This window comes from Aethalodelphis obliquidens, unplaced genomic scaffold, assembly GCF_003676395.1.
Source record: "Aethalodelphis obliquidens isolate GAN/ISIS:26980383/991018 unplaced genomic scaffold, ASM367639v1 scaffold39, whole genome shotgun sequence".
Taxonomy (NCBI): Eukaryota; Metazoa; Chordata; class Mammalia; order Artiodactyla; family Delphinidae; genus Aethalodelphis; species Aethalodelphis obliquidens.
In genome coordinates, this window is record NW_020837983.1 from 2,628,641 (window position 1) to 2,654,534 (window position 25,894).

The 25,894-nt window shown below is 37.3% G+C and overlaps 1 protein-coding gene across 1 annotated transcript in view; it reads right to left on the reverse strand.

Moving 5' to 3' along the window:
* The window catches only part of RUNX1T1 (RUNX1 partner transcriptional co-repressor 1), a 112,248-nt gene extending 94,937 nt beyond the window's left edge, over positions 1–17,311 (reverse strand). Inside the window, exon 1 of the mRNA XM_027131386.1 lies at positions 17,145–17,311. Within this exon, the coding sequence (XP_026987187.1) occupies positions 17,145–17,232 (88 nt within the window). The 5' untranslated portion in view covers positions 17,233–17,311. The remainder of the gene's footprint in view (positions 1–17,144) is intronic.
* Between the last annotated feature and the right edge of the window lie 8,583 nt (positions 17,312–25,894).

Consider the following 25,894-nt stretch of genomic DNA (forward strand, 5'->3'; position numbering starts at 1 on the left):
AGCCTGGTAAAGAGGATGCATCTTCTTACTTTAATAAATCACCTGAGCAAGTCACTTAACTTCTGTGATCCTCAGTTTCATCCTCAGTTTCAACATCTGTAAACTGAAGGCACTTTCAAGATCAGTCTTCCAGCTCTAAAATGTATTTGTTCCTTTGATGATTCAAAAGTCTGTTCAGAATATTGTTATTACAGTATCTTCCTTGCAAACATCAAATATCAGTGTAGTGATGAAATAGTTACTAAACATTTCTGGACTATATAATGCCTACTAAGCAAATGCTTATTTTAAGAAATAACAATAAACTAGTTGTCTTATGAAAATGTCCAAAGTTATAGCCACTCCCCCAAAAGACAGATTAAATGCTTTTCTTTTTCAATATACTATTAACTACAGAGGAAGATACCTTGTAAAAGTTTCCAAGTATTATTTAAAATATATAGAACTGAAAGGTCAAATACTCAGAAATATTAACAGAAAATAAAGAAAAAGGGAACTTCAAAGGCCAGGGTTTGAAGAGAAGTTGGAACTTCTAAATGTTTGTTACAAAAAAGTAATGTCCGCACAGTCTACATTTATAATTAGGTATTTGCTGCTGGTACAGTTGTCTTTAATAGCTGGCAGGAGGTTTGTTTGATACAGCAAAGACTTAGCCTAACACAATGGCAAATCAACTTGCAAGGTAAAAATAGAGTGACAATGAATGGACTGTTGTGTTTCATGTTCTTGTATAATAGCACTTAGATGCATCTATAAAAAAAATAATAACCAGGTGCATTATCCAAATGTTCAGTTACTAGGGACACTAACAGTTGTCTGTCCATGGCAATTTCATTTCTGATTTTACACAAATCATCACTTGCAAGCATCGATGTTAAAAACAGAAAAACAGTCTAGTACACAGTGGCTATAAATGCCAAATCAATTTTCAGCAGATAATAAAGTCCATGTTTTACAATCAGCAATGCACTGTTTTACTACCCAAAAATGTAAGCTAATAATATATAGCTCTACTAAATGGAAAATGCAGATATGCTGTTTAAAAAAAAAAAAAGGCTGGCTGTGAGAGGATGGATCATTTCTGCAGGGACCTTCTTAAAGCTATGTGCAAGTGTTTTGAAAATATCACATGATGTGGCCATGTGTTAAAAATTACAGCCAGTTAAGTTCTCTGCTAAGAAAAATATGTGGGCAATTTATGAAATGCACTCCAGGATGGAGATGTCTTAAGTAAAACCAGATTTTGAAAACAAATCTTTTTTTTTTTTTTTGGAAACTTGAACTTAAAAAAAAGTTCCAGTCACATCTGGAGAGCAGGACCATTGAGAAAGGGTGGTCTGACCTAATACTAGTCATCTTCTGAAAGAACAGCACTATTTCTGGGCTACGCAGACTGTGCTCACTTATTGTCCTTTTAAGGAAACAGTCCTGAAAGCATTTTGTAGGTCAACATACGTTCTTTAATAATATTATACAAAGATTGATAAAAATATAAATGTATCAGAAAGCTTAGAGCCATCTCCTCCTGAAATACTGTAATGCCAAACGTCTCCTAGCCTTCTCATAAGAAAACATTTTTCTTTCCTTAAACACAAGGATCTAGTTGTTCCGAAGTGACAGGCAGTGAAATGATATTTCCTTATATTGCGTTAAATCATCAAAACGGTTTAATCTGTTTCTTTAAAGCATGCATGGCCTCCTTTGACTTTTCATGGTTCCTTTTGAAATAGTATGCTATCAACAGCTAAAGTGCTTTTTTTTTTTTTTATTAACTGACATAGTTATAGAAACCCTGAAACTAAGCCTTTACCTACCCATCCCCACAGATTAGTATGTCTTTGAATAAGTTTGTGCACATCTGTTTCCAGGGATCCCCCATTTTTATGAAAAAGGTCCTAGATCTGAGAACTGTTACATCAAGTTTGGAACAACCAGGATCCAATTCTGATACCTGACCTACGGAAAAAAGATAATAATAAAATAATAATAATAATTGTTGATATATAAATACTTAGTCAAATTTAAGAAAGAAACAGTGACAATATCAGATTACCGGAAACACATCCTTTTAGTCTTCCACACATAATGCCTTACTTAAAAATATAAAATCTGTCCCAGATGGTAAAAACTGTCCATTAATATAAGTATATATATATATGGACTAAAATATGCTGAAAATATATTAAGAGGTAGTCCATCTGACAGTGGTGGTTAAAAAGTGCAGATGGGTATCAAAAATAGCCAAGTGTCAGAACCGCTCAAGTATCGCCATTCTGACAGAAGCTCATAGTCACAGCTGTTAATATGTCCTCTGCATCAAAGTACAAGGTTTTCCAACACAGCTGATGAGCAAGAGACAGTGAGAAACATTGCCCACACTTCAGGTTACTGCTTTAGAACCAGTCATATATTAACACAACGCTAAAACACACTTATCAATGATTCTAAAACCTTAAATATAGTTCAATGCATTTTAAATAAGGATGCTTTGAAGAATACTTTAAAATCATGTAACCAGCATGGGATAGCAAGGGTCCTAACTAATCTCTTTCACTTATTATCATTCACAAATTGCTTTGGGTTATTATAGGGTTTTGTTTTACCAAAACAAAATATAGACTCTACAAAACACTAATAAATCAGATCATTTAACACATATTAATTAAGAGCATAAAAACAAATTAGATTTGACTGATGACATAAAAATCAGATGAAACGATACTACAATACTCTGGCTAAATAAAAAACACAAGCACTTTTTCACACAGATTCCACATCACATACCCAATGCACATTACATCTTTAGCTGCATGGCGCATATAAATCAAGATGATCGCTTAAAGAGTTAAAATGACCTTTCATAGACCTCAGTCATTGTCTTTTTGTAAATTGATTTTCCCCATATTTCAGCTACACACATCCCTTGTCTACTGAACTAATAAAAAAGGTGCAGTTCCGTCACAAATGCATCCTTTCTGCACATATATCAATAATGATGAGGACTACAAGACACATCCTAAAGGGAAAAACATTCTTCAAACAACTGGCGATACCTACACACAACTGTGGTTGCAGAAAACCGGCAGATAATGTTTCAAAACACCATCTGTGAGGTGTACAAACTCTGTGACCAAGTACAGCCTCTTCTGCCTGTCCTACCCAAAAAATCCGCACATATCAGCCAGCTGGAGGATCTCTATCTGCCCTTTTTTATCTGAGACAGGCTACTCAAAGTAGGTAAAGGGCAATCCATATAGTTCTTGAGAAGAGCAGAAACACCCTCTCCCCAACAGGCTTCTACCAAGCTTCTCTCTCCATAAGCAGAGCCTTCACTGGCAACAATCACAGAAACACTCTAGGCTCCAAAGATAATATTTTTCAGAGGAAACAGACATACACTAAATTTCCAGGACCACAACAGCTTCAGTAATTCAGCAGACTTTTTATTTTTAATTAACCGATTTCGATTATTTGCCTGATGACATCTAAGGACTGTGATTTAGGATAAGACTGAAATAATTGGTAGTCCCTAAAGCTTCCTTCACTTTCTCTGACACGAACAGCTTTTTAAAGAGACCTTATCCCAGTATTCCACCATAATCTGTAAACTCTCTCCACAGATGAAATGCCCAGGATACAAGGTACAGATGACAGTCACAAAATCCAGAACAGAAAAAATACTTCTTTCTTTAGCTAAATCCCTCAAGTAAAATTGCTCTGGCAAACATATATGTGGCTGTACTTTCCCTCAGCCTTTAAAACACACCTCCCACATTTTAAAAGCAAGGGTTCCACACCCTGTACCCCTGTACCGAGGTTTTTGAGGGCGCTTTTTATGCCGCTTTCCACATCTCACCTCTGTCACCCCCAGCCTCTGCCTGCCCACGTAAAATACAGCTCACCGTGGGGCAGAAGGTATTTTTCCAAGCATAATAAAAAGTAAGCTTTCTTCATTTCAAAACCACAGAGAGAAAGCGGAGCAGGGCTAACTCACCAGGCATCCCTGAATCCAGCGAACACACAGAAAGTGGCTCTCTCCTAAGAGCAAGCGTGCTCAGGGCTCATGCCTCCTGTTCTGGAATGGGCACCGGCAGAGAGAGGAGGGCCGTCAGAAGGGGCTGGGGCGGCATAGCCCAAGGCAGGGTGCTGGGCGCGTGCGCCTGCCAGGCAGAGACAGATGGAGAGCTGACACTCCGGATTGCACTTGGAGCAGAAATGTGGATGATGACAGGAGCACATGTGGCCTTGAACCCAGCCCTGTCTCTTCAGGCAGAACAATGACAGGGATGTGTATGCAAAGTATCACAACCCCTGCCTCCCCTTACCCACTCTACCTCTCTCAGCAAGTTCCAGAGCACCAAAGAACAGAAAAGTAAAATGCAGAATGATAAGCTAAATGCTGAATAATTCATTCACCACCACCCCCAGCCCGTTACAACTTAACCCTTATTTTGCCAAAAGAATAGAAAGTAGACCTGGCCCCCTACCACTGCTCACAATGAAAGCTGTCCTTTCCACCTTCGCATGTTAACTCCCATAATTGGGAACTTTATTTAAAAAAAAACAAACACAGGCACAGACCTCAAAGCTTGTTTATTGAACTGGAAGTCAAAAACAGTATAAAAAATGTTCTAAGACTGTGTATACTGTGCCAGTTTATCAGACTGAACAAAGTATCAGAATCATTTCCTTTGTCAGCTTCTCAGTAGTATGTGTAAAATAGAACACTTTTGAGAAGCAGAAGCAGACCACTTTTATTTTACTAGTGTGCTTTTAACCCCCTGGGATCCCTGCGTTGATATGCTCCAAACATTCTTAGCTTACTCTCCTCTACCTTGCATAGAGATCCATGGGAGATGAAAACAAAATCTTCACTGTAAAGCCTTTTCAAAAGCTGAACCATCATGTCCTCCTGATTTCTGATTTTTTTGCACGCTCTTAAATGTTTATCCTTCCCATGAATAACACATACCCAGCCAGGTTCAATGGACTCTTCTCTATTAAGCTTTAATGGACACCATGATATATAAAACTAGAGCCTTTGTTATAGTGCTTTATCTAAAGCTGGCTATTTTCCTCTCAGCAGTCCCTCTTCAGTCCTTTGTAAAACATCCTTGCCTCATAGAAGAAACATATGCCTGCCAGCCTTGCATGACTTTTCTACACACACAAAAATGCCAGGCAGAAGGAAAATACTGTTCACTTCTAAAACTCTTCCTCAGTTTAACACCTGCAAATCTTTCCTAGGTCTCTGTGAGGTTAACAACACGACACATGAAGAGACAGACCCCCTCAGGCTTTACCTTTCCAGTGTATGTTCAATCCAGTATCAACACAGAAACAATTCCACTTAGGAGCCTCTGACCAGCCCACAAGCTCCATGAATATGACAGCCGGGAGCATCCCCCTTAACTCTTGCTCTGCCTTCACAGTTTTCCAACTCATCCTGTGCTTATTCTACACTTTCGAGATGCTTTTAGCCCTTATCAGATTGATTTTCCCTCTACTTGCTGCCTCAAAGAAACCATAAAAACCCATCTGAAAATAGAGGCAGTGACTCTCGACTTCTACCTCCTCACCCTTCCTACACCTTATCCCAAGAGTGCACGCAACCTGTTTCAAAGCGTGCCCATGTACACACATACCCTGCACAAACTAAGAACAGATCATCTTTGGTAAACAGTGTCAATCAATAAGGACTTTTACAGTCCTCAAATACTGCGCCCAAGAAGTGCTGCTTCATCTAGTGAACCCCTCAAAAATCCATCACTGTCAGAGACAACTTGTAAAATGACTATAATTCATAATGATTACTCTGTTCTGTCACTAATAGTGTACTGCACTCTATTTATGAGGCCAATCTTTTTGTTCATCTTAGTTAGATGTCACTTGTAATGAGGTTCTGTGTAATGGATTTCAGAACAGTTATGCACCGAGTTCAAACATTCTTATGACAGAAAGCTTTATAGCAGGCATGGGTGGATAATCAATTAAGCCCTGCTATAAGGGCCTTTATGGAATCCAGCATCCTAAATCTGCAGATTTTCATTTTTAAAGAGAGTATTTTTTTTTAAGCCACTCAATGCTGCATGCCACTGATTTTCTTTTTAATACTATACCTATGTTAGAAAGAGAACATTTTCACAGTGGGAAACCCAACTTTCATCAATATGCATGGTGAATCACTTCTAAAATAGAAAATCATAGGACAAAAATGCAATACACTTGAAGAAAACTGGATGATACCCGGTTTTAAAACTGGGTCTTAATATCGGTACACTGCAAGTCCTTAAACCACAGCTCAGAAAATTGAAGTTCCATATGCTGTGTGATTATGTATCTTTTCTATGTGTAAAAAAGCTTTTTAAGCTGTTATCTGACTACAGTAATTGCCACTTTAAATTGATCCACATCAACAAAACCTGGATCCCTGGAGATTCTCACCTAGAAATCTGATTGCAGAAAGGGCCTGAGTGTGTGTGCACCTGAGACTAGTTCAGCATTTTTCTCCAGGAACCAGTTTCCTCCTCTTATCCTTTAAGCCATGGAGGCAAGCAAAGCAGCAACCCCATTTGGCAGTTCTCCCTGAACAGGAAAGCCTGGATGCATAGTTCTACAGTTCTATACAGTTACTTAGACAGAGGTAACTTTCCCTTTAATTAAAAAAAAAAAAAAAAAAAAAAAAAGAGTATAAGGAGCCAAGATCTCTAACATTCAAATTGTATAATAAAAATAGACAATCAATAACATGATGAATACATTTATGTAAGTGAGTGGGAAAAAAGAATATGTATTGTGGAAGTTTTCCCTGGCATAAAACACCGACCTGCATTACCATTAGGAAACATATTTCTAAAAATTAAAATATATTCTAAACAATAACAAAGAATACATTGCTGACCAATTAAGTGTCTTCCTTAGAAGAGCCATGTCAGTTAATGCGTGTCTTTTAATTAAGAACACAGAGCATTTTTAAGGGATTTTTTTTAAAGGGAGTCATCTAAAACATCACTTTCCAAATCAGTAAATTTAGTCAACAACTGAATGCCCAGCTCCCAAAATAATACATAAATTTCTGACAGTATATTTAGCTCATTCACTAGAAGGACATTATGGTATTGTATTACTCTAAGGTATTTTCCACTTGTTTCCAAAACAGACCATCCCTATAGTACAGATTTTTCCTTTGTTCAAACCTGACTTACCAATAGGGACTAGCAGTCTACTGAAATTGCAGTTAATGAAAGCTCTCTGCACTGGTGAAGGAAGAGTTTGAGTTAAAGCTTTTCCACAGGTCTTCTCAACTTTCCACTTGCTCCTAGCAGGCTGTTGTGATACACTGTGACTTCACACAGTAGGTATTAAGTGAGTTAATTCAAAGGAGCTGAAACCTCATTGATCCTAATTGAAAGCAATACACCCAACCAAATACCTTCCTACCCCATCTGCTCTGGCCTGCCACCAGCTATTCAATACAAGAGAATTAATAGTTTCAGATATTCTAACCGACCCAATAAAGGCACTCATTTAAGCAGGGCTGCATTAACAAAGTGAAAAAACAGGGCAAAATGGGTTCAAATGGAGCATTTTACTCCTAGTTGCCTTTAACAAAGCTGAATAAGGCTTATTCTGACTTTTTATGTGCAAGACTTGATAAACTGAATGAGAAGGCACTCAATGATCAGCCAACGAGCATTGATGAATGGTCATTAAGACCCCCCTGCTCTTAGGGGAGACCTGTCCACAAAGTGGCACACCAGCTTGAAAGGGCGGACTCACTAATGTCCAGATTTCTCCGCTTGCTTGTTCCACTTTCAATTTCAGACCACTGGCCACCAAATGAGGCTGACATATTGGAAAATAATGTTTTATGGGCGAGTGGTAAAAAATAAAATGGAGGCATTAGCTCTGCTTTCAAATTCAAATCTGCTAGTTTTGTCAGACCCCAAAGGTTTTGATTTTCCACCCAGCTGGAAGCTATTAGTGTTTTCTAAAGGCATCCCACTGACAGGGCAAACCTACCTAATGTGTGAGCTGTTGGGCTACGGGAGATGGACCTCTCTTTTGGATGATTTCCTAACTTCTCATCACTTTGACAGTCAATTAAATAGATACAACACCTAATAAAAATGTACATTAATTTGTTTCTGCCACTGAAAGACATCTGAAACTGTATTAAATAAAAGCCATAATAGACTGTCTCCTGACAAAGATAAATCCAATTATACTTTGTCTGCAAGAAAAACAAACGGTTTATGTTTTAGTTAGGCTACAACATAAGATGCAGCCAACCAGAAAGAAATGAGTGGGATAGAAAATAATTAAGTTAAAAAGTTCATTGAAGTATTTTATAAAGGTAAGAGAATATCTGTCATTTTAACCTCCTTTATATAAAAGTCTGTTGTAAACAACTGGACACATTCATGCTATTTCCCTCAAATATTTCCTTTGGGGGAAATGACTGGCAAGCATTTTTGTCTCCACAACTTTCAGCCAGCCCACAGAAGAGCTCACAAGAGCTTTGCTTAAATGACAAAAGAACAGGAGACATCATTGCCATCTTAAGAATTTGAAGGGTGTATAAACATCACGGGGTCAAAGGGTTATTTAGGGCTATCCAAGAGAGCCTAAGTGCTAGCAATAAGATGGAATCCAGTCAAAGAAAACATGCTGGATAGAGGAAGCTTATCTTAATAGGTGATTATACCAGACATCACAGCAGCAGAAAAGCTTCGCTGCTCGGATCATTTGCAACTAGATGACAAAGCACCATACAAAACAGTGTCCCATGGAGAACATGCTATATGGTCTGTCGAGAAATCCAAATCTACCAGGGCAAGTGGCAGGTCAAGAACTAGAAGTCATGACCCTTTCCCTTCACCTGTGACATGTCAAACCAAAGGACTCAGGTCGCTTTGATTTTTGTTTCTCCAATCAGTTAAAGTGAGTTAATAATGTGCTCTAAACTGTAATTTGAAGATGCCAATCACAACAAACTTTTAAATAATAATGATTACCTAAGCTGATAAGCCCAAAAGTCTCTATGATATTTTTTTTCCACCTTCAGAATAAAATGTTAGTTATATCATTCCAAAAAATTTTTAGGCACTGTATTTGATTCTTAACTCTGGTTGAAGTATAATGTTCTCTACATATGAATGAAAAGATGTGTATTATTACATTTAAGTATATAGGGAGCATGTATGTATATTTCTACAAAATGAAATCTGTTTAAGATGAACTATCACGTGCAAAAACAAAATCTGTATTTGTAATTATTATGAATTGTTTCTAACAGTGCCAAGGCCTTTAAAATATCACAATATATTGCAGTTCTTTTCCACCACCGACTTTTGATTTTCAGTACCTAATATTCAAAAAAATTCTGAAATGTTAACAGATTTAACACTTGCATTGTCTGAATGTTAAATGCAAACTTCAAACCTACTAATATCATTAAATGTAGATTAATCCATAGGCACCAGCAAAGGGTTAAATTATTTTTAAAAATGTTAAAGTAAAAACACTTCCTTAGTAATCCACAAGGCTGTATACTAGCTATACCAACTCTCTCTTCATACAAAAGCATATTCCCATAAAAACAATCAATCTTAAAAAGTATACACTTGCATGTAAAATCTGCAAATAAGTTGCCATTTAGTTTCCGCCTATGTTTTATAGCTACAAAAATCACTCAGATAATGTTGAAGACACTCTATACTCATCTCTTACCCATTTGACAAGGACTGTAACACTCTATGGAAAACCTTTGTTTCAATGTCACCACCTCCCCATCCTAACTAACGGCAAGTTAGTTTTGTTAAAAAGCAAGGGTGATGGCGTATGCTCCGATGAACTTACCCTCCTCCCAGCACCAGAGACAAAAACCTGCAGCTCTGCCCTGTGCAGGCAGCCATCTGGACAGCTTTCCCTCAAAGCCCAGCCCACACCACATGCAGGCAAACTCGGAGGGCTCGAGAGCTCTGTGGGGCTATTCATGACATACCAATTTCACATTTTCTGCCTGTATGCTTGCAACAATAAATGCTAATGAGGACTGTGAATGACAATTTTAAAGACAATAAAAAGGTCTCCAAATCCCTTGCATATGGAGACACTGTTTTCAAAACTTCACCTTCTGTTACAGAGCTTTTAGAGTCTAAAGGAGAAAAAAAGAATAACCTAAGGAAAACAATAAGATGATCAAAGCACAACTGACTCCTTAAGATTTCTAAAGAAAGCAATCTGTGTAAGTCCAGCGAACAACAGATCTCGTCACCCGTATGAGCAGCCCTATGAATGCATGAGGTACCTTTAATCTCTACTACCTTTGCCTTCTGTAGACATGTAGCTTAGCAAATGCAGTTCCTGCAAAACACTGATTTTTTTTTTAGAGACTGGGAATTTTAAAGGCAGCATGTGCCCAAAAATAATTATAATAATCATCATCAATCACACTTTGGCATAGTATTTAACATTCCACATATCTTTAAATAAATGTAAATGCAAAAGTGGTCCTCTTCTGATAACATCTATTCTTAAAAATAATGCAATGATTCTGGGTGATGAAATTATAAATCATGTTTATTTTCCTCTTTTAATTTTTCTCTATTTTCCAAATCTTCTGAAGTGAGCATGTATTACATTTCTGAGCCAGAAGAAACAATAAATATTACTTTCAATGCAATGAAAATACTGAACAAAAGACATAAATGTTTTGACCTTGATAGGAATTAAACTATTTTTCACAGCAACAAAAATAAAAGATTCATCTTACTGTAAATTGTGCGCAGGGCAGTCTTTTCATTAACATGGATTAAAACACTTTCAACAAAATCCACCAGGTGGAGCAAACACACAGCAATAAAACAAACAAACAAACAAAAAAAATCCCAGAATTTTTTCATCATATTCTTTTTTCACAGGACTTTTATCTCTAACAAACTCTCCACTTCTATCTCTCCACATTGCAAATTAGCAAAATCCATCCACACATACTAATTTGCCACATTTATAAACAAATTCAAACCTAGGTATTATGGATTCCATTATAAGTTTTCATTACAAAACTGCTTTATTTGTTCAAATAATACCCAGCACAGTATATTTGCTTTTATAACAATGTAAATTTTTAAATTAACGTTTCACTCCAACCCTCCTGGATTTCATCATGTACCCCGCTCCTCCTCCCTTCACCCCCCCACAAGACCAGGCAGACTAGAATGCAATGCTGTATATTCTGAAATACACTGAACAGTGGTTAAAACCTAAAAATCTCAACCTAATTCTTACTCTGTATGGAAATTTCAATTCTCACTCTCACTTCTCATTAAAGTTATTCTTAATTGTAGATACCAGAATCTTACTAAAATTTTGGAATACTGTGACTTTTTTTATCTGTTATATCAAAATGTTCTGTTTTGATTCCTGTTGGTAAATTGACACAGGTCCACAGTTACTAATAGATTTTGGCTTCTTCCCTTCTCTCTTCTAGAGTAATTCACTTCCTCCCTTTCTCTTGTCCCACAGATCTGCTTTTTTCTTGCCATTTCAATCCACTTACTGAGCACACTCAGTGCAAGGCAACAACCCCATTTTCTTGTTCATAGTTTGTTCCTTAGTTCCTGGTGCCACCACCTGCAAGCCACAACTCTCCCCATTCACTTTTCAAAGTCCTCCAAGTTTTTCTCACGTTATACACTCCCTGCTGCTAAGGCTTAATGCTACAACTGGCAGTAATGTTACTTGCATTTAAGAAAGCTCCAGCTGGACAGAACTACCAAAAACCTGGAGCTTGAAAGGGGTGTACCTGGAGTCTGCCAGTGGAGGAGGACACCAGTTAGGAATGCTGACTGTGGCTTAAAATATATTTACCTGTTTTCTTTTCTCATATTTATACTGATGTTGAAAGAGGAATAATACTCAAAAAAATGCAGCAGGCTGATACATAAATAAACATGCACGTGCCTAAGGATCCACATACTACTACTTACGCTAGCGTATAAATAGATCATGGAGATGCCAGCTCCATCCCAAGATGAACGAGGCTAATCCAATTATTTAAATGGTTATATACTTTTCACTGGAGTGGTATACAAACACATAAAATATTGACATCGCTTCCATAAATATAATATGAAAAATAAGTTTTTAGAATAATTCCTACCAAACTCCTCCCTGCAAAGTCCAATTCCTTTATTCTTTGCAAAGAATGGAATCAATCCCCTGGAGCTGTGCTCATACAGAACACAGGTACACACTGCTGCTCTCTTTACTTGACGGCAACTCCTATTAACATTAATGGGATGCACATATGTGCATCTAAAGGGTAAATGCCCTGAAGTCTGCATGACAGAATCCTAATGAAGTAGCTGGAAAAACCAAATCACTGCACATGTAGTCACACTTTCCCCTCCCTCTGCAGGAAACACCACCACCACCACCTTTGCTCCCCCACCCACAGTGCAGACATTTCACCAGCCCACCCTGTGCATAAAGAACCTGCTGGATTTCCTCTTGGCAACATAACATCTTGTTATACTCTGGGGATCTCCCAAATGGCTCCATCTCCAAGCATTCCTCAGAGTACCCTATACTACTGTCAAATTGGCCACACATTCCAAATAATATTTCTCACCACCCTCAGCTTCTTCAAAGGGTATGGCCCTTCCCACAGCAAATGTCCACATCCATATTTAAATTCCAGGGAAAGGAAAAAATCCAACCTTAAAGGTTCTATCACCTTTGTTTAAAAATGGACTATTCTGTTTTCATGGACAGATTAAGATTCCAAAACTGCCTCACAAAAAAACAACCTTAATTGCTAGTACCACACCAAACTACCAGTGAATCTGACCTAAAAAGGCAACACACGAAGGACACTAAATAACAGGAATTAGGAAAATGAGAACCCATTAACTGAGGCCAGTCCTGCACTGGTTAATGTCTGTTGCTGTTGATAGAGATATTGTTTCATATAGCAAGGCCAGGGTGTAAAATGAAAAAGACAGATTTTTAAACCCATTAAGAAAAAAATATATATATATATCAAGCATGTCTGTCACCGTAGTCCAGAAAGAAAGAGCAGGGACACAGCACTGGCAGGAACCTCAAATTCCTGACCAAACCCTCTTCCACACAATGCCTCCAGAAAGAAAGGAACCCAGGGCGGGAGCCAGCTTGACGCTGGCGGACAGACAGGGCTGGCCTTGCAGGATGTCAGAGCGCCAGGCGGCTGCAGAGATACTGGGCTTTCACACACTCTCCGGCTGACTGTTTTGCTCTTCAGGTAATTAAACAAGTAAGCAGGGCTGCTGGGTATGAGCCTGACCCCGAAGCCGCGGCTCCCTGGTTCTGCATATCAACTTCCGCAAGAACTGCCCGGAGCATCAACAGAGCATTCTCCTCTCACTCTCTCTCGTTTCCTTCTCCACCTTTTCCTAAAGCTGACCCAGAAACAAATCCTCCCTACAAAAACATCCACAGAAAGGTCTATTTGTCGTAAAAACCTCTGTGCTGTTCCCTGTCATGACCCTCCAAATTTTAAGAGCAAAAAATTTCCCTAATGGCAGGAATTTTGTAAAAAAATCACATATAACAACAAATCTATGTAAAACACTGGCATCTTAATCAACACGGATTATTCAAAGATAATAATACCCAGATAATATTTTTTTCTTTAGCGTGTGCTTGATTAAAGTATGAATCTTTACATTCAAAAAGCTCCCCAAGAAGTGATTTTGATAATCCAGTTCCCAAATTAAACATCTGTTGTATAGTGTAATTAATATTGTTATTTTCAGTTTTGATAATGAGCATGATGGTAAGTAAATACCACCTATGATCTGGTTTATTATGTTTCATCAAAAATGTTATTTTTAAAAAACTATTTCTTCTCTACAAAGAAAGTCACCCTTAAAACTCAGGAATATTTTTAAAAATCCCTTAAAAGATAAGAAAGTAGCACACACACACATTAAGTAATGATTAGAATCATATAAATAATATATTCTTCCTTCATCTCAAAATCCATAGAGTAAAATATTGGCTGAAAGAGACAGAGACCAAAAGAAAGATGAATACAAAAGCATGCCTGCTTGTCTGTGTTCAACACAAAGAACATTAAATGAAAACAACTGGCATGCTGCCAAATTCCTATAGAGGCAAAGAGATTCAAATAAATTGATTTCACGCATCACACTGACCTGGGATCAGTGTGCAGTGCTACAATAAGCTCAAAGCTCCGTGTGGGGTAAAGCCCATTAATACTATCAGACCCCTCAAACATGACCAAGAAAGACTAAAAATATAGGCGAACGCTCTCAAAACCCAGCAGTTTTGCTTAAGAAAATAACTTTCTTCTTTTCCTAATAAAGATACCAATATTTGAAGGTGCACAGCATCATCTAAATTAAATGTTTTTATTTTTAAATATCTCACAATATCTAAAAATTGGTACTACATAAATATCCCATCCCATGATTCAAACATAAATACATACCACTTTGCAACAAGTTTCCTCTGTCATAACTGCTTCCCTGCTAATGTTCTTGCATCTTTTAGATGGCCAATTAACTTTTTTATATGACAAATATTGGACCCTTCTTAGTATTTTCCTTAATGGCTTTTAAAAGCAAGCTCCTCAAGCTGGATACCACTCCTAACTGTCCCAAATCCACTCACTCCTCACAAAGACACACATAACAGAATTCTAGAAAAGTGAACGTTGTGCATATTTTGGATATGCTTTAAAATACTGGGAGGAAACATAGCAGCGTTTTGCCTTTATCAGCTTCCAGCTAAGCTGGTGACTGTCCCTAAGGCATCATTTCTCCCCTGGCCACCCAAAAGAGACAGGCTTGTCTCCTGGTGACCCCTGCCTTGCTTCAGACTCATCACAGGGACCAGACTCTCTGGCACCACCTCAGGTCACTGTCTCTTACTGCCACAACTGCTCAATTTCATATAGTTCTTTGCTTTTTCTGCTTCCAAATTATATCCCCAAGAATCCAATGGACTCCATGCTTGTAAATTTAAAGTATGTGATTTCTGTTTTTCTCTACTTTTTGGCTCAACCTGAGTCTAAACCCCATACCTATATACACCCACTACCATCACAAAAAAGAAAAAACTAGGAGTAAATTTTTCAATGCCACATGAATCATAAAGAAAACTCAACAGTTATAAAATAGGCCAACACACACAATTATATACTTACATGTACATATATATATGTATATATACGTGTGTGCGCACACACATCATTTTTTAAGTATGTACACCCACACACACAAGAAAGCGAGAGAGAGAAGAAACTCAACATGGTGTTTTTGATACATGATACTCAGGATCGGTATTTGCATATTATAACAAATAATGTGCATTAAACTTGTTTTAAAATGTATCTCTGTCATGCATTTTTGCTCTCAATATGGATCTTCCATGCTGCAATGGTCCTCTGTGTCTGCAGCCCACAGAGATATGCCACATGACCAGGAGAGAATACTGTTGTAATGGGATAGGGGTGGGTAAAGACGATGACACTATGTATCTGCAATATATGCTCAAGTTTTAAAAATCCAATATTCTTTTCAATTTGCAATCTGCACCTTATATATTTTTATCATACTGTCACTCCCCCCCACACACAGAGATACGTAAGGCAGAAAGCAGAGAATTATACCCTCTTTGAAACAAAGTGCTTTCTTCTGATGGAAGATGAAGAGAAAGCAATTCTAAAGCAAGCGTGGTTGTTGTTATTATTATGTTTGTTTCCTTTAAGATATTAACAACTTTTCTTCTATGCTGGACTTGAGAAATCTAATCAACCAAGATTTGAGTTCTCAAAAAATTTATTTTTATTATCAATAGTACACAGGTACAAAGACAGAAGCAGAGGTGAGAGATGTCTCAATTACTTAATAAATTTTTGAATTCCTCGTCTTCTCTCTCAAATTTATGTCTCTCACTAATTACAGTAGAAGAACATCATATTATGAAGATGGAGGAATGAAAGGAAGAGAAATACAGACAGAAACCAAATCATGACTTAGGCTATCTCAAAGGAGCCTATAATTATACAGGGAATCATTTCATTTTCTCTGGTCTTTCAAAAACAAAACACCGTCAATTGCCAACACCTTCTTGGGAACTTTAAGAAAAAGTCAATAAGCCTTTGTAGGAACTGCAAGAGTAGAAGTTATGTGGGCGGGGGGACACCAGCAGCTATGTTTCCAGAACAATGGCCATGAAGGGTAAATATTTTGCTACTACCTTTTCCATGTAGTCAGGCAGGCAGTCACAGAACTTCAAAAATCCCCACCTAACCACTAAGAGTGCCAACCTGTATCACACAACGTTTGTGTTAACTCTCAATTCTTTCTTAGCACAATTTAACTTTATTCATCTGTGCTTCTGCACAAGTCCACTAAAACTGAAACAGAGCTGGCTGCAGGAGGCATCAACTCTCTGGAACCCATAATGCAGGGCTCTCCTTAATTTTTAAATGTTGCAGACTTTAAGAAGTCACTTGCCAAATGGGAAACAGTGTACATTTTGCTGTTTTCCTAAAGTTAGACCTTTTTATTTTTAAACGTGCCTATGGACATGAATTCTGCTTAGGAAATGATATTCACCTACAAGTTTAAAAAAATATCCAAATCAAACAGAAGAAATAATAAATGGAAAAGCACTTTTTTCCCTCTTTAGTCAACAAACTGCTTCAGAAAATACCATCTCTAGTTGCAGTAAACACAGAAATCATGACATAGCTTTTACTCTTTAACTCCAAGTATTGCTCAGCTTATAACAGATGTATTATGAAACATGGCAAGAAGCACAGCAACAAGAAAAGGGGTTAAAAAAAAAAATTGGTACTTGATCATTTGCTATCTTCAGACCCAAAGCTATCAAACAAGGGCTCCCACAGCCAGGCTGACTGATCACCACCCAATCCCACATCCAAGGATTTCAAAGACAGATTTTTTAAATATATAATACAAATTCGTTATCAACAGGCACTAGAAGAAGAAGTAAGGAAAAGAAAAGAAAAATCTTCACAAGTCTAATTTATTAGGAAGAAAATAGTAGATTGATTTTTGGCATGTAAGTAAATTGCAAAGTCAAAATATTTGTCTGTTCCTTACCTTGACAATATTCAAAGTTCCCTTTTTTCCGGCAGTCACCTATTACTAAACTCAGTGCTCTCCAAGTGTTTCTTTTGACAGATATCATTCTCCACCAATCGCTCTGCTAATTTCCTCTCTCCTTTTCTGACTGGGACAGATATTATGTTCACCAGCCCAGAGATCAATCTTTTCTATTGACAACAACAAAAGGAAAAAAAACGCATATATCACAACCAGTCAGAAGTATCACACCCATCTACTTACACGCTAATACTAGGCCAGTTTTGTTTTGTTTAAGAAACAGATACAAGCCCTTCTAAATTTTAGAAAAATCCAAAACAGAAAGTATTTTCAGAGTTCCTGCAGTGACATGTCCTATAGGGTTCTTAATTCTCCAATCATCTGACTCAAAGCTGGACACAACTCCTCTTTCCTTAAGTCGGGTCTAAAATATACATACATCAATACCTTAAAACAATGTGTTAGATTTTACCTGTTTTATTTTTTAAAAATTAAATTATCTATCAGATATGGTTTCTTTAGAAAATGCTTTGAGACACTGTGTTATTTATTTTATTTTTTGGAATTTTAAGTGCAAGTTAAATAGTGTTTCAAAACAAAGTGGTGTCAATATTGTTTTCACTGTTCTGAAATTTACACATTGCCATCATTAGCTAAAATAATCTGAAACAAGTGTTAACGGTAACTAATAATCTTTATGCAACCAACCAGTTTGAAATTATTAGTAACAACAATTATTAGTGAAGCATTTTACCAAATAAACAAACTTCTTTCTTTTTTTCTTCTAAAGCAATCCAAATATTCTCATTTTTCCTGCTAGATTTGGCAGGTTTAGAATTCATTCATTCATTCCCGAACACCTACTATTACTACTACCACCACTATTATGAATAGAACAAGTATCACTATTTAGTTCTTATAATCTATGAAACATAAATCTAGCACAATCATATGCACATAAAGTAATAACTCAATAAATGCAAAGGGATAGATTTATAAAAGCAGTCTCAAAAAATATTACTAAGGATGTTGCTACTGTTTTTTTAAGAGACCAAACTACTCCCTAGAAATTAAAATTGGTGAATATACATACTCTGATGTATATAAACAAGCAGTTTCTATTTTAAAAAAAGAAAAGCAATGCCCTTTATACACCATATTGTGACTCTGCTATCATGCAATCAATGTTTCTCATTCTTAACAGAAAAACTTAAACAGGGCCAAGGAGGGGAGACTGGAAGTAAATACATCTAGATGTCAAATATTATTATTTCCAGAAAATGGAAATATGGGTAATTTTCTACACAATTCTGGAATTTCCAATGTCTCTACGCTGAGATAAAAAATATATATTTTGTAAATAGAGGATAAATAAGTATTATTGGGAAAAAGAAGAAAATGGATACTTTTCTTAGATTCAATCATGATTTTTGATAATATTTAGTGCCTCAACAACCATCAACAAAAGGCATCGCAGAGACTGATAAAGTAGAGTCTACCTGTGTGGGCCACATTTAATAATCTCCATTAAACAAATGAAGGCGGCCAAGTATATACAAATCCCCTAGAGTCTAGTCTTTTTCTTCCTTCTCATGACTGCTAAATACAAGACTAATGTCTCGGTTTATTATCAAAAATGGTATAATGGATCTCAGTTTTGAGGCACATAAAATTACCATGTGGATAAACTTCCTTTATAAGATAAATTTCTCAATTATAAATGATCTCCCAATATAGAATATTTCACTTTTTAACTTCACTTGTGTCTATTTTAATCGGAGTATACTGAAGTGAATGGAGAAAAGTTGGCAGGAAGATAGTATTACAAAATATTTTAAATGTACGTTTATAAATTCTTAAATGTTAACATGGCATACAAATACACATTCAAGTAATACACAATGTAAACCTCAAGTTACCCACTGATGATTTTCCTCATTCAACTATTTTTATATATGAAACATTATATCACAATCAATAGGATAACTCACCAAAAAAAAACAAGGAGTTAATGTTTAGATTTTTCAAAATAATGACTTTGGAGTATTATGTTTGTTCTTCATACCTCCAACATAATAAATGATCTTCTGATATAAAATAACGATAAAATGAGTAATGGTAATGAGCACTATGAAATATACATCCAGATTATTTGTGATACTTATTCCACACTGAAGTCCGTATCACATGCAATCAAAAGTAAAATTTCTCTATCTTTAATAATTGCTTTGTTCCAATCCTAAGCCCTCAAATTTGTAAGACCTCATTATGAGGGGAACATATACTGAGACCAGTTTAAAAGCTAAACTCTACCAAGAGGAGAATGCCTAAAACAATTTGTAGTTCTACAAGAGTGTTATTAAAAAGGCTCAACATGTTGTATTACCATGGAAATTGTGGAAAACAGACATTCCCAAACAAATATTACTTTTTCTCAATGGTATGAAGTAATGAAAACCACATGTGTAAATCTGCGATCTGTGCAGTAGTTCAAGCTGCAGCTAATAGAAAATACAGAAAGTGAACTCTGCTATATAAAGGATTTTTGTTACAGAAATATAATGTGAAAACCAGATGCAGACAGAAAACCTTAATCACAGATGGGAATGTAATCACTGGCATACTGAATACTTTTTTGATCAATCTTAACCATATGCGTAATGTATTTATTTTCTAAGGAATGCAATAACTTGAGAGAACCTTCTATTTGAATTCAGTTAACCTCGTATTTATAATGCTTTTATCTTACTCCCCCATCCCTTCAATGTGTACACTGAGCCAAGGTTTTAAAAGGAAGAGTTGCTGGCCTTGGCAAATCCTTCTTGTATCAGTTTATCTTTCAAAGTTTTAATAGGATGTAAAGACTACACACATCAGAATCAACCTCAAAAGCGATCAAGTGCAGTTCCCCATTACTGTGTTTCTCAGTCACTGCCAGGAATCCCTTCACTGCCCAAACACATTTCTCTACAGAATTATATCAACATTTGGGGCAAATTTTCCTTTAGTAAATAAGATAGTTATTCCAAAAATGAGGCTTTAACACACCTCTTTTATCTACCAATATGAACTGAATCAAACCTTTAACTTTTTCCTTTCACAAAAACATCTTGTAACGTAAAGAATGTCCCTTTACTTTAATAAAAATACAATTAGTTTTTGGTTCCAAGGGGAATTACCACAAAAGGAATCTGTTACATCATACCTTACTTAGAAAACATTACCTTAATAAGCACAGTCCCTGACACTGGGTTGTAGCTTACCTTTGTCAAGACCTCCACAACCTTATTTGTAGGACAATTCTGAATCCCCCTGATTTGAAACAGTCAACGGAGCACCACCATGTAGGCCTCACTTTAGGACTACATTCAACTTCCAACAGGAAGTGACTGGGACACTATGTTATTTAGGGTGTCCCTAAACTTCAAGGCCCCAGCTGCACAAGTTTCCTTAAGCTTCTATGGCATATACTCATCTTGATTCTCCTTCTCTCTTCTAACTACTCATCCCCTAATATATGCATAGAAACAAAAAGTCCTAATTCTGGCCTTATTCTGACATTCAAGATCCTCCATGATTTGGCACTAACCTACACCTTTCAGCCTCTGCTCCGTCCATGCCCTTACAGGGTACAGCTCTTCAATGGATAAACTCCCATAGAATGCGTCACCTCATCTTTATGGCTTTGCCCATTAACTCTTCCACACTTAATGGCCAGCTCCTTTTCAACACTCAGGTTTCATTCAAGTGTAACCTCAGAGACAGTCTTCCCTCCTATCCAAAATAAAGTCTCACCACCACCGGCAGCACCCGCCACCATTCTCTCCAACATTGTTTTTTTAATTGTCTTCATTACATTTAACACTATGGGGAATAACCTTACAAATGTCTCTATTGCATGCCCCCCTAAACTGTAAGATCTATGAGAACAGGGGTCTTGTCTGTTTTGCTAATTACTCTATCCTCCATACTTAAAATTGTACTTGACACCTAAAAAGAATACTAATGAAATGCTATAAAGGCCCAATTCAATCCCTGTGACCTTCACAAACCTTTCCCTGACCACTCCTGGGGCCCACGATCATTCTTCTTTAAACTTCTTTAAACTATAATAGCATTTATGGTCTATGTCAGGCGGGGCAACCTTTACCTTTACCTTTACCTTCCAGACACTGTTCATATGAGCCCATTCCCACCAGTACTGTACATACACAGGCCAGTATGGAAATCACCCAGGGTATCCAGGGCTATGAAGCCAGCCCTTCTTCCCACAGTAAGCAGTAGGATACCACGATTAAGAACTGCAGGCAGCATTAAGTCCATACAACCTCTAAGATGTAAATGCACTCTAGTAGTTTTTATGCATAGACTTATCTCCCAACTGAGTTTATCAATTGAGTTTCCTGTTCTGGAAAGAGATCCCATCTTATTCTCTTGCTGTCTTCAGACCTTACCTTGATGCAATATATGCATTTTGTTGTAATGGCCATGAGGGAAGGGGCCATGTTTATTCAACAGTCTTCATACCCAGTGCGTGGCTCACAGAAGGTGTTCACTCAGTATTGGCTGAGTGAACAAAGGAATAAATGATAAGGGAATCACTATCTAGTTTTTCTTCAAGCCTCTTCCTCTTATTGTGATAAAGCATTATTTTAAAATCCTTCAAGTATTATTTTAAAGAAAAAAATTAAACAGAAATCAGCTGACCAATCTATGAATTATTTTTAGTCAAACTGACAATGCAGGATGATCAAGGAGTTAACAAAGCAGGCAATTTAAAATAGTAAGAAGCTCTAAAATATCTCGTTACAGATATAATTTAATCTTCAATAAAATAAAATCTCCTAAAATGACTGCACCTTACCTGCACTGACCACTTAGCTCACTGCATGCAGTTGGACTGGAATCTCAGGTCTTACACTTATTAGCTATTTGATCTTGAACAAGTCACTTAACCTTTCTAAGCTTTAGATGTAAATCTCTACAGTAGGATAATAATACCTAACTCACCGGGATGATATGAAGAGATAATACTTATAAAGTGCCTATCTTGCCCCTAGTGCAAGTGTTGTTTTATTCAATATGCTCAGTTCCTATCAATCGAGAGTAGAAAGGAGGTAATACCTATTTTAATATTAGGATTTAAAGCATTAAAGCACTAGGTCACTACTCAAAAAATGACCTAGTGCAATCAAAACATTTTCTTTTCTGAAAGTCATTGCTATACTATTAGTGATAAAAGTAAGTATGCTCAGTCAACAATCCCAAAATATGTGGAAGGTGCAGGTCCTAAAACATTTTGCAGTGGAAAAAAATAAAGAACCACAAGCTAATGGTTTGTGATTAATTTTTTCCTCATCTAATTTCATCTATGGAAGAGCACCTCTAGAGAATAAGAGAAGAGAGAACCAATTATTTCCAAAGACTGGTTTCTCCAAATAAAGGCATCTGTTCCATGCCGGCAACTTTCACATAAAAGAAAAACGAGACTTTGAAAGTATCTGTATTCAAGGTTGATGGCCACATGTCTCAAAAAACAAAACAAACAAACAAAAAAAAACTACGATTATCCAACTGTAAATATTGTCTGGTTGCTGCTGCTTCTTATCAGCTGATATCTCTCTCTCCTCTTTCTTCCCTCTCTTTTCTCCCTCCCTCTCCCTGCCTCAGAAACTTGTAAAGCTATGATATTTTTTTGTACTCTAAACAGTAACTTTTCGAAGTACAGTGAGAAGTCTTGATAATTTTCCATTTTAACTTTAGTATAATTCCCACCTGCAGGCTTTGTGGCTGGCCCTGTCCATGGGAAAAAAATGGGGTGGTAGGATTTGAAGACTTCCAGGAGAGTGGTACTGAGCCCTGGAATAGAGAAGCCTGGGAGTCAGAAAATCTAGGTTCAGACCTCGCCCCACAACCCATTCAGGGCGACGTTGGGCAAGTGAGGAAGCCTCTAGGAGTGATTTACAAATGAGCTCACTCCCAGGTGAGTATTAAGTAAGGCAACATGTGAACTTCACTCCACGAAGGCATCTACCGTGCCTCCTCCCCACACATATCTGTCTGAAATTGTTCGGTCACTTGCACTGAGGAACTAAAGGCTGCCCTTCTGAAACCATCTCTTGGGATTGTTACCTGGAAGCAAAGACAGTAAGATGCTTCACCCGCTTTGGTGTTCAGCCACAGAATCTTGGGATGAGACAGACCTGTCATTCTATCCAGTGCCATTCCTAGTTTTAAGGCTGGTTCATCAAGCAACAGCTGGAATCCCACACAATATCAGAGAAAAGACAAGACTGGTGAGTAAAGAGGGAGTGGGAGAGGGGGCTGTAGAAGAGTGCTAGGGAGAAGTGCTCAGCCTGGGGTCTGCCCAGAAAACAGACATGACAACCAAAAGAGGGACGGGAGCCCCTGGCACCTAAGGGATCACTTGAGGGCATGGGAGAGGGAAAGCTGAGAGTCACAAAAATGGTCCTTGTTGGGGCCCTGATCCAAGGGACAGTTCCAGCTCATAAATATGTCCATGCATACAATATTTTGATTACAATTTCAGGGATCTCATCCTTGACAAAAAGTACCTTTGTGAGCCATAGGGAGAAAAATAAAACAGGTTAAGATGTGCACTTATGAACATACAAGTGACTTGACCACTTCAATTTACCCAGGGCTGCTATACATGTGGGGTTTTTTTTTGTTTGCTGAAACTTAAACCTAAAATATGGTGGCAATAAATTGTACATTCTGTGATAAGAGAACACAATAAAAAGGGATCAAGGGGGGGAAACGGATTGGGAAAGAAACAACATGCTCTTGCAACCAAAGATTTCATTTTGGTCTTAGCAATGAAATATTTGAGGACAGTATTAAGTAAATAACTTGAAATATTTGAGAACAGTGTTAAGTAAATAACATGAGCTTTCACCAAATATTTAATAAAGCATCAAAAAGTACCCCAACTGTTCCAGACTCCTACTTTCAAGGAGCTTACAAATCAGCAGAGAAGTCTGAATCACATGAATAGCAGCAAAATGCTAGATGTGAATAAATTCTATCTTTGAAGAAGAGAGGTCATGAAAACTTGAATAGTTTCATTAGCAACTCAGAAGAGGACAAAGTAGGTTCCCTGCAGAAACAGCTCTCAATTAAGGCTGAGGTGAGAAAGGTCTAGCAAATCAGGAGCATTGTCTGACTTGAACATCTCTATATCCCCAGGCATTAAACAGGACTAGACTCCATTAAGAATTTGCTGAGTGAAGGTGACGGAAAAGGAACAGCCATAGAGAGGAGAAGATCCTACAGGGGGCTTCCAGAAGAGAGCAGTGGACAGTTCATGAGTGGGCAAGTCAGATGCCTAGCACAAGCAAGCCTTTCTGAAATGATACTGTGCTTTGTATATACCATCTCATGCAATCCACATGACAACCTTACGGGTCATGCCATTATTATCCAGTTGAGAATTATTTCCAGATGAAGAGTAGGAGATTCAACAAGTGGCAAAGCACTGGGGAGATGGGTCTCTTCACCACTTCACTTGACTGCCTTCTAGCAGAGAAGAGAACATAATCACCTTCCCCCAGAGGGGCAGAATCCCAGAACCATTCATCCCAAGCTGATGCTACAGTCTCTAACTTTGCAGTGAATGAAACAGGTATGAGATTTGCAAAAAGACTCAGAGGACCAACAGATGTGAAATAAAAATTCTCCTTCCAACCACCAATGCCTGAGCCCCACTTTCTTCCCATAAAGCAACTACTATTGTCAGATTCATATGCATGAGTAGAAGTTTATGCACTTTTGGTAAAAATGTAGCACAGTATATACATTGCTTCCTGCTTTTTTCTTTCACAATATATCTCAGGAATGATTCCATATCAACATATATAAATCGGTCTCATCCTTTTAAAAACTATAGATTGGCTACAGAAGAAAGAAGTCTTAAAAAATCCAATTCTGAGAGATTTTTATCCACACACTCTGAATTTAAAGTTCAAAGAGTAAAAAGAATTCCCATTGTTTTCAAATTAAATGATACTAAACAAATCAAGGTGAAAGTCCCTGAAATAACATTATATTGGTGAACCATAGCCTAAAAGTCCTACATTTTGTTGTTGTTGTTTCTTCCAATAACTAAAATTCCTTAAATAGGGGAGACAATTAACAGTGAGCAATTTAGTAAGAAATGAATACTGCCCTTTAAGATATAAAAGGGATTCCTTTACTTTTCTAATATGAGGCCTCCATTTTAAAACAAAAACTTGTGATATCACACATGATAGTATTTTGTTTACAGTCTGCTGATTGTAAAATACATAAAGACAAGTTTCTATTAATTTCAGTAATATTTTAATGCATTTTTGTTCATTTAAAGTGTATTTGAAAAATGTCATTGTGTGAAAAAGTGTTTGGTCTGCAGACAATGCTTGTGCTACTGAATGAATGAATGTAGGTTCAAAAGCCCCTTGAAACTCACTGCTCCCCACTCCTCAAGAGTACTGAGCCCAGAGTCTGGGACACGCTGCTGTAGAAGAACAGCTTCTGCCCTCCCATCAACTCCTCCTTGACTCCTTATTCTCTGGCCCCTGGCTTCTCTCCTCTACATAATATTAGAATTGAAAGAAATTTTTATAAATTATTCCCTAAACAAAAGTCCAATGTTTGAAACATGTAAAACAGTTAGGCTGCTCTGGTGGAAAGTTAAGGGTCCAGAGCCAGCCCTCCTGACCACTTTTTTATTCTCCCACGTGGCCCAA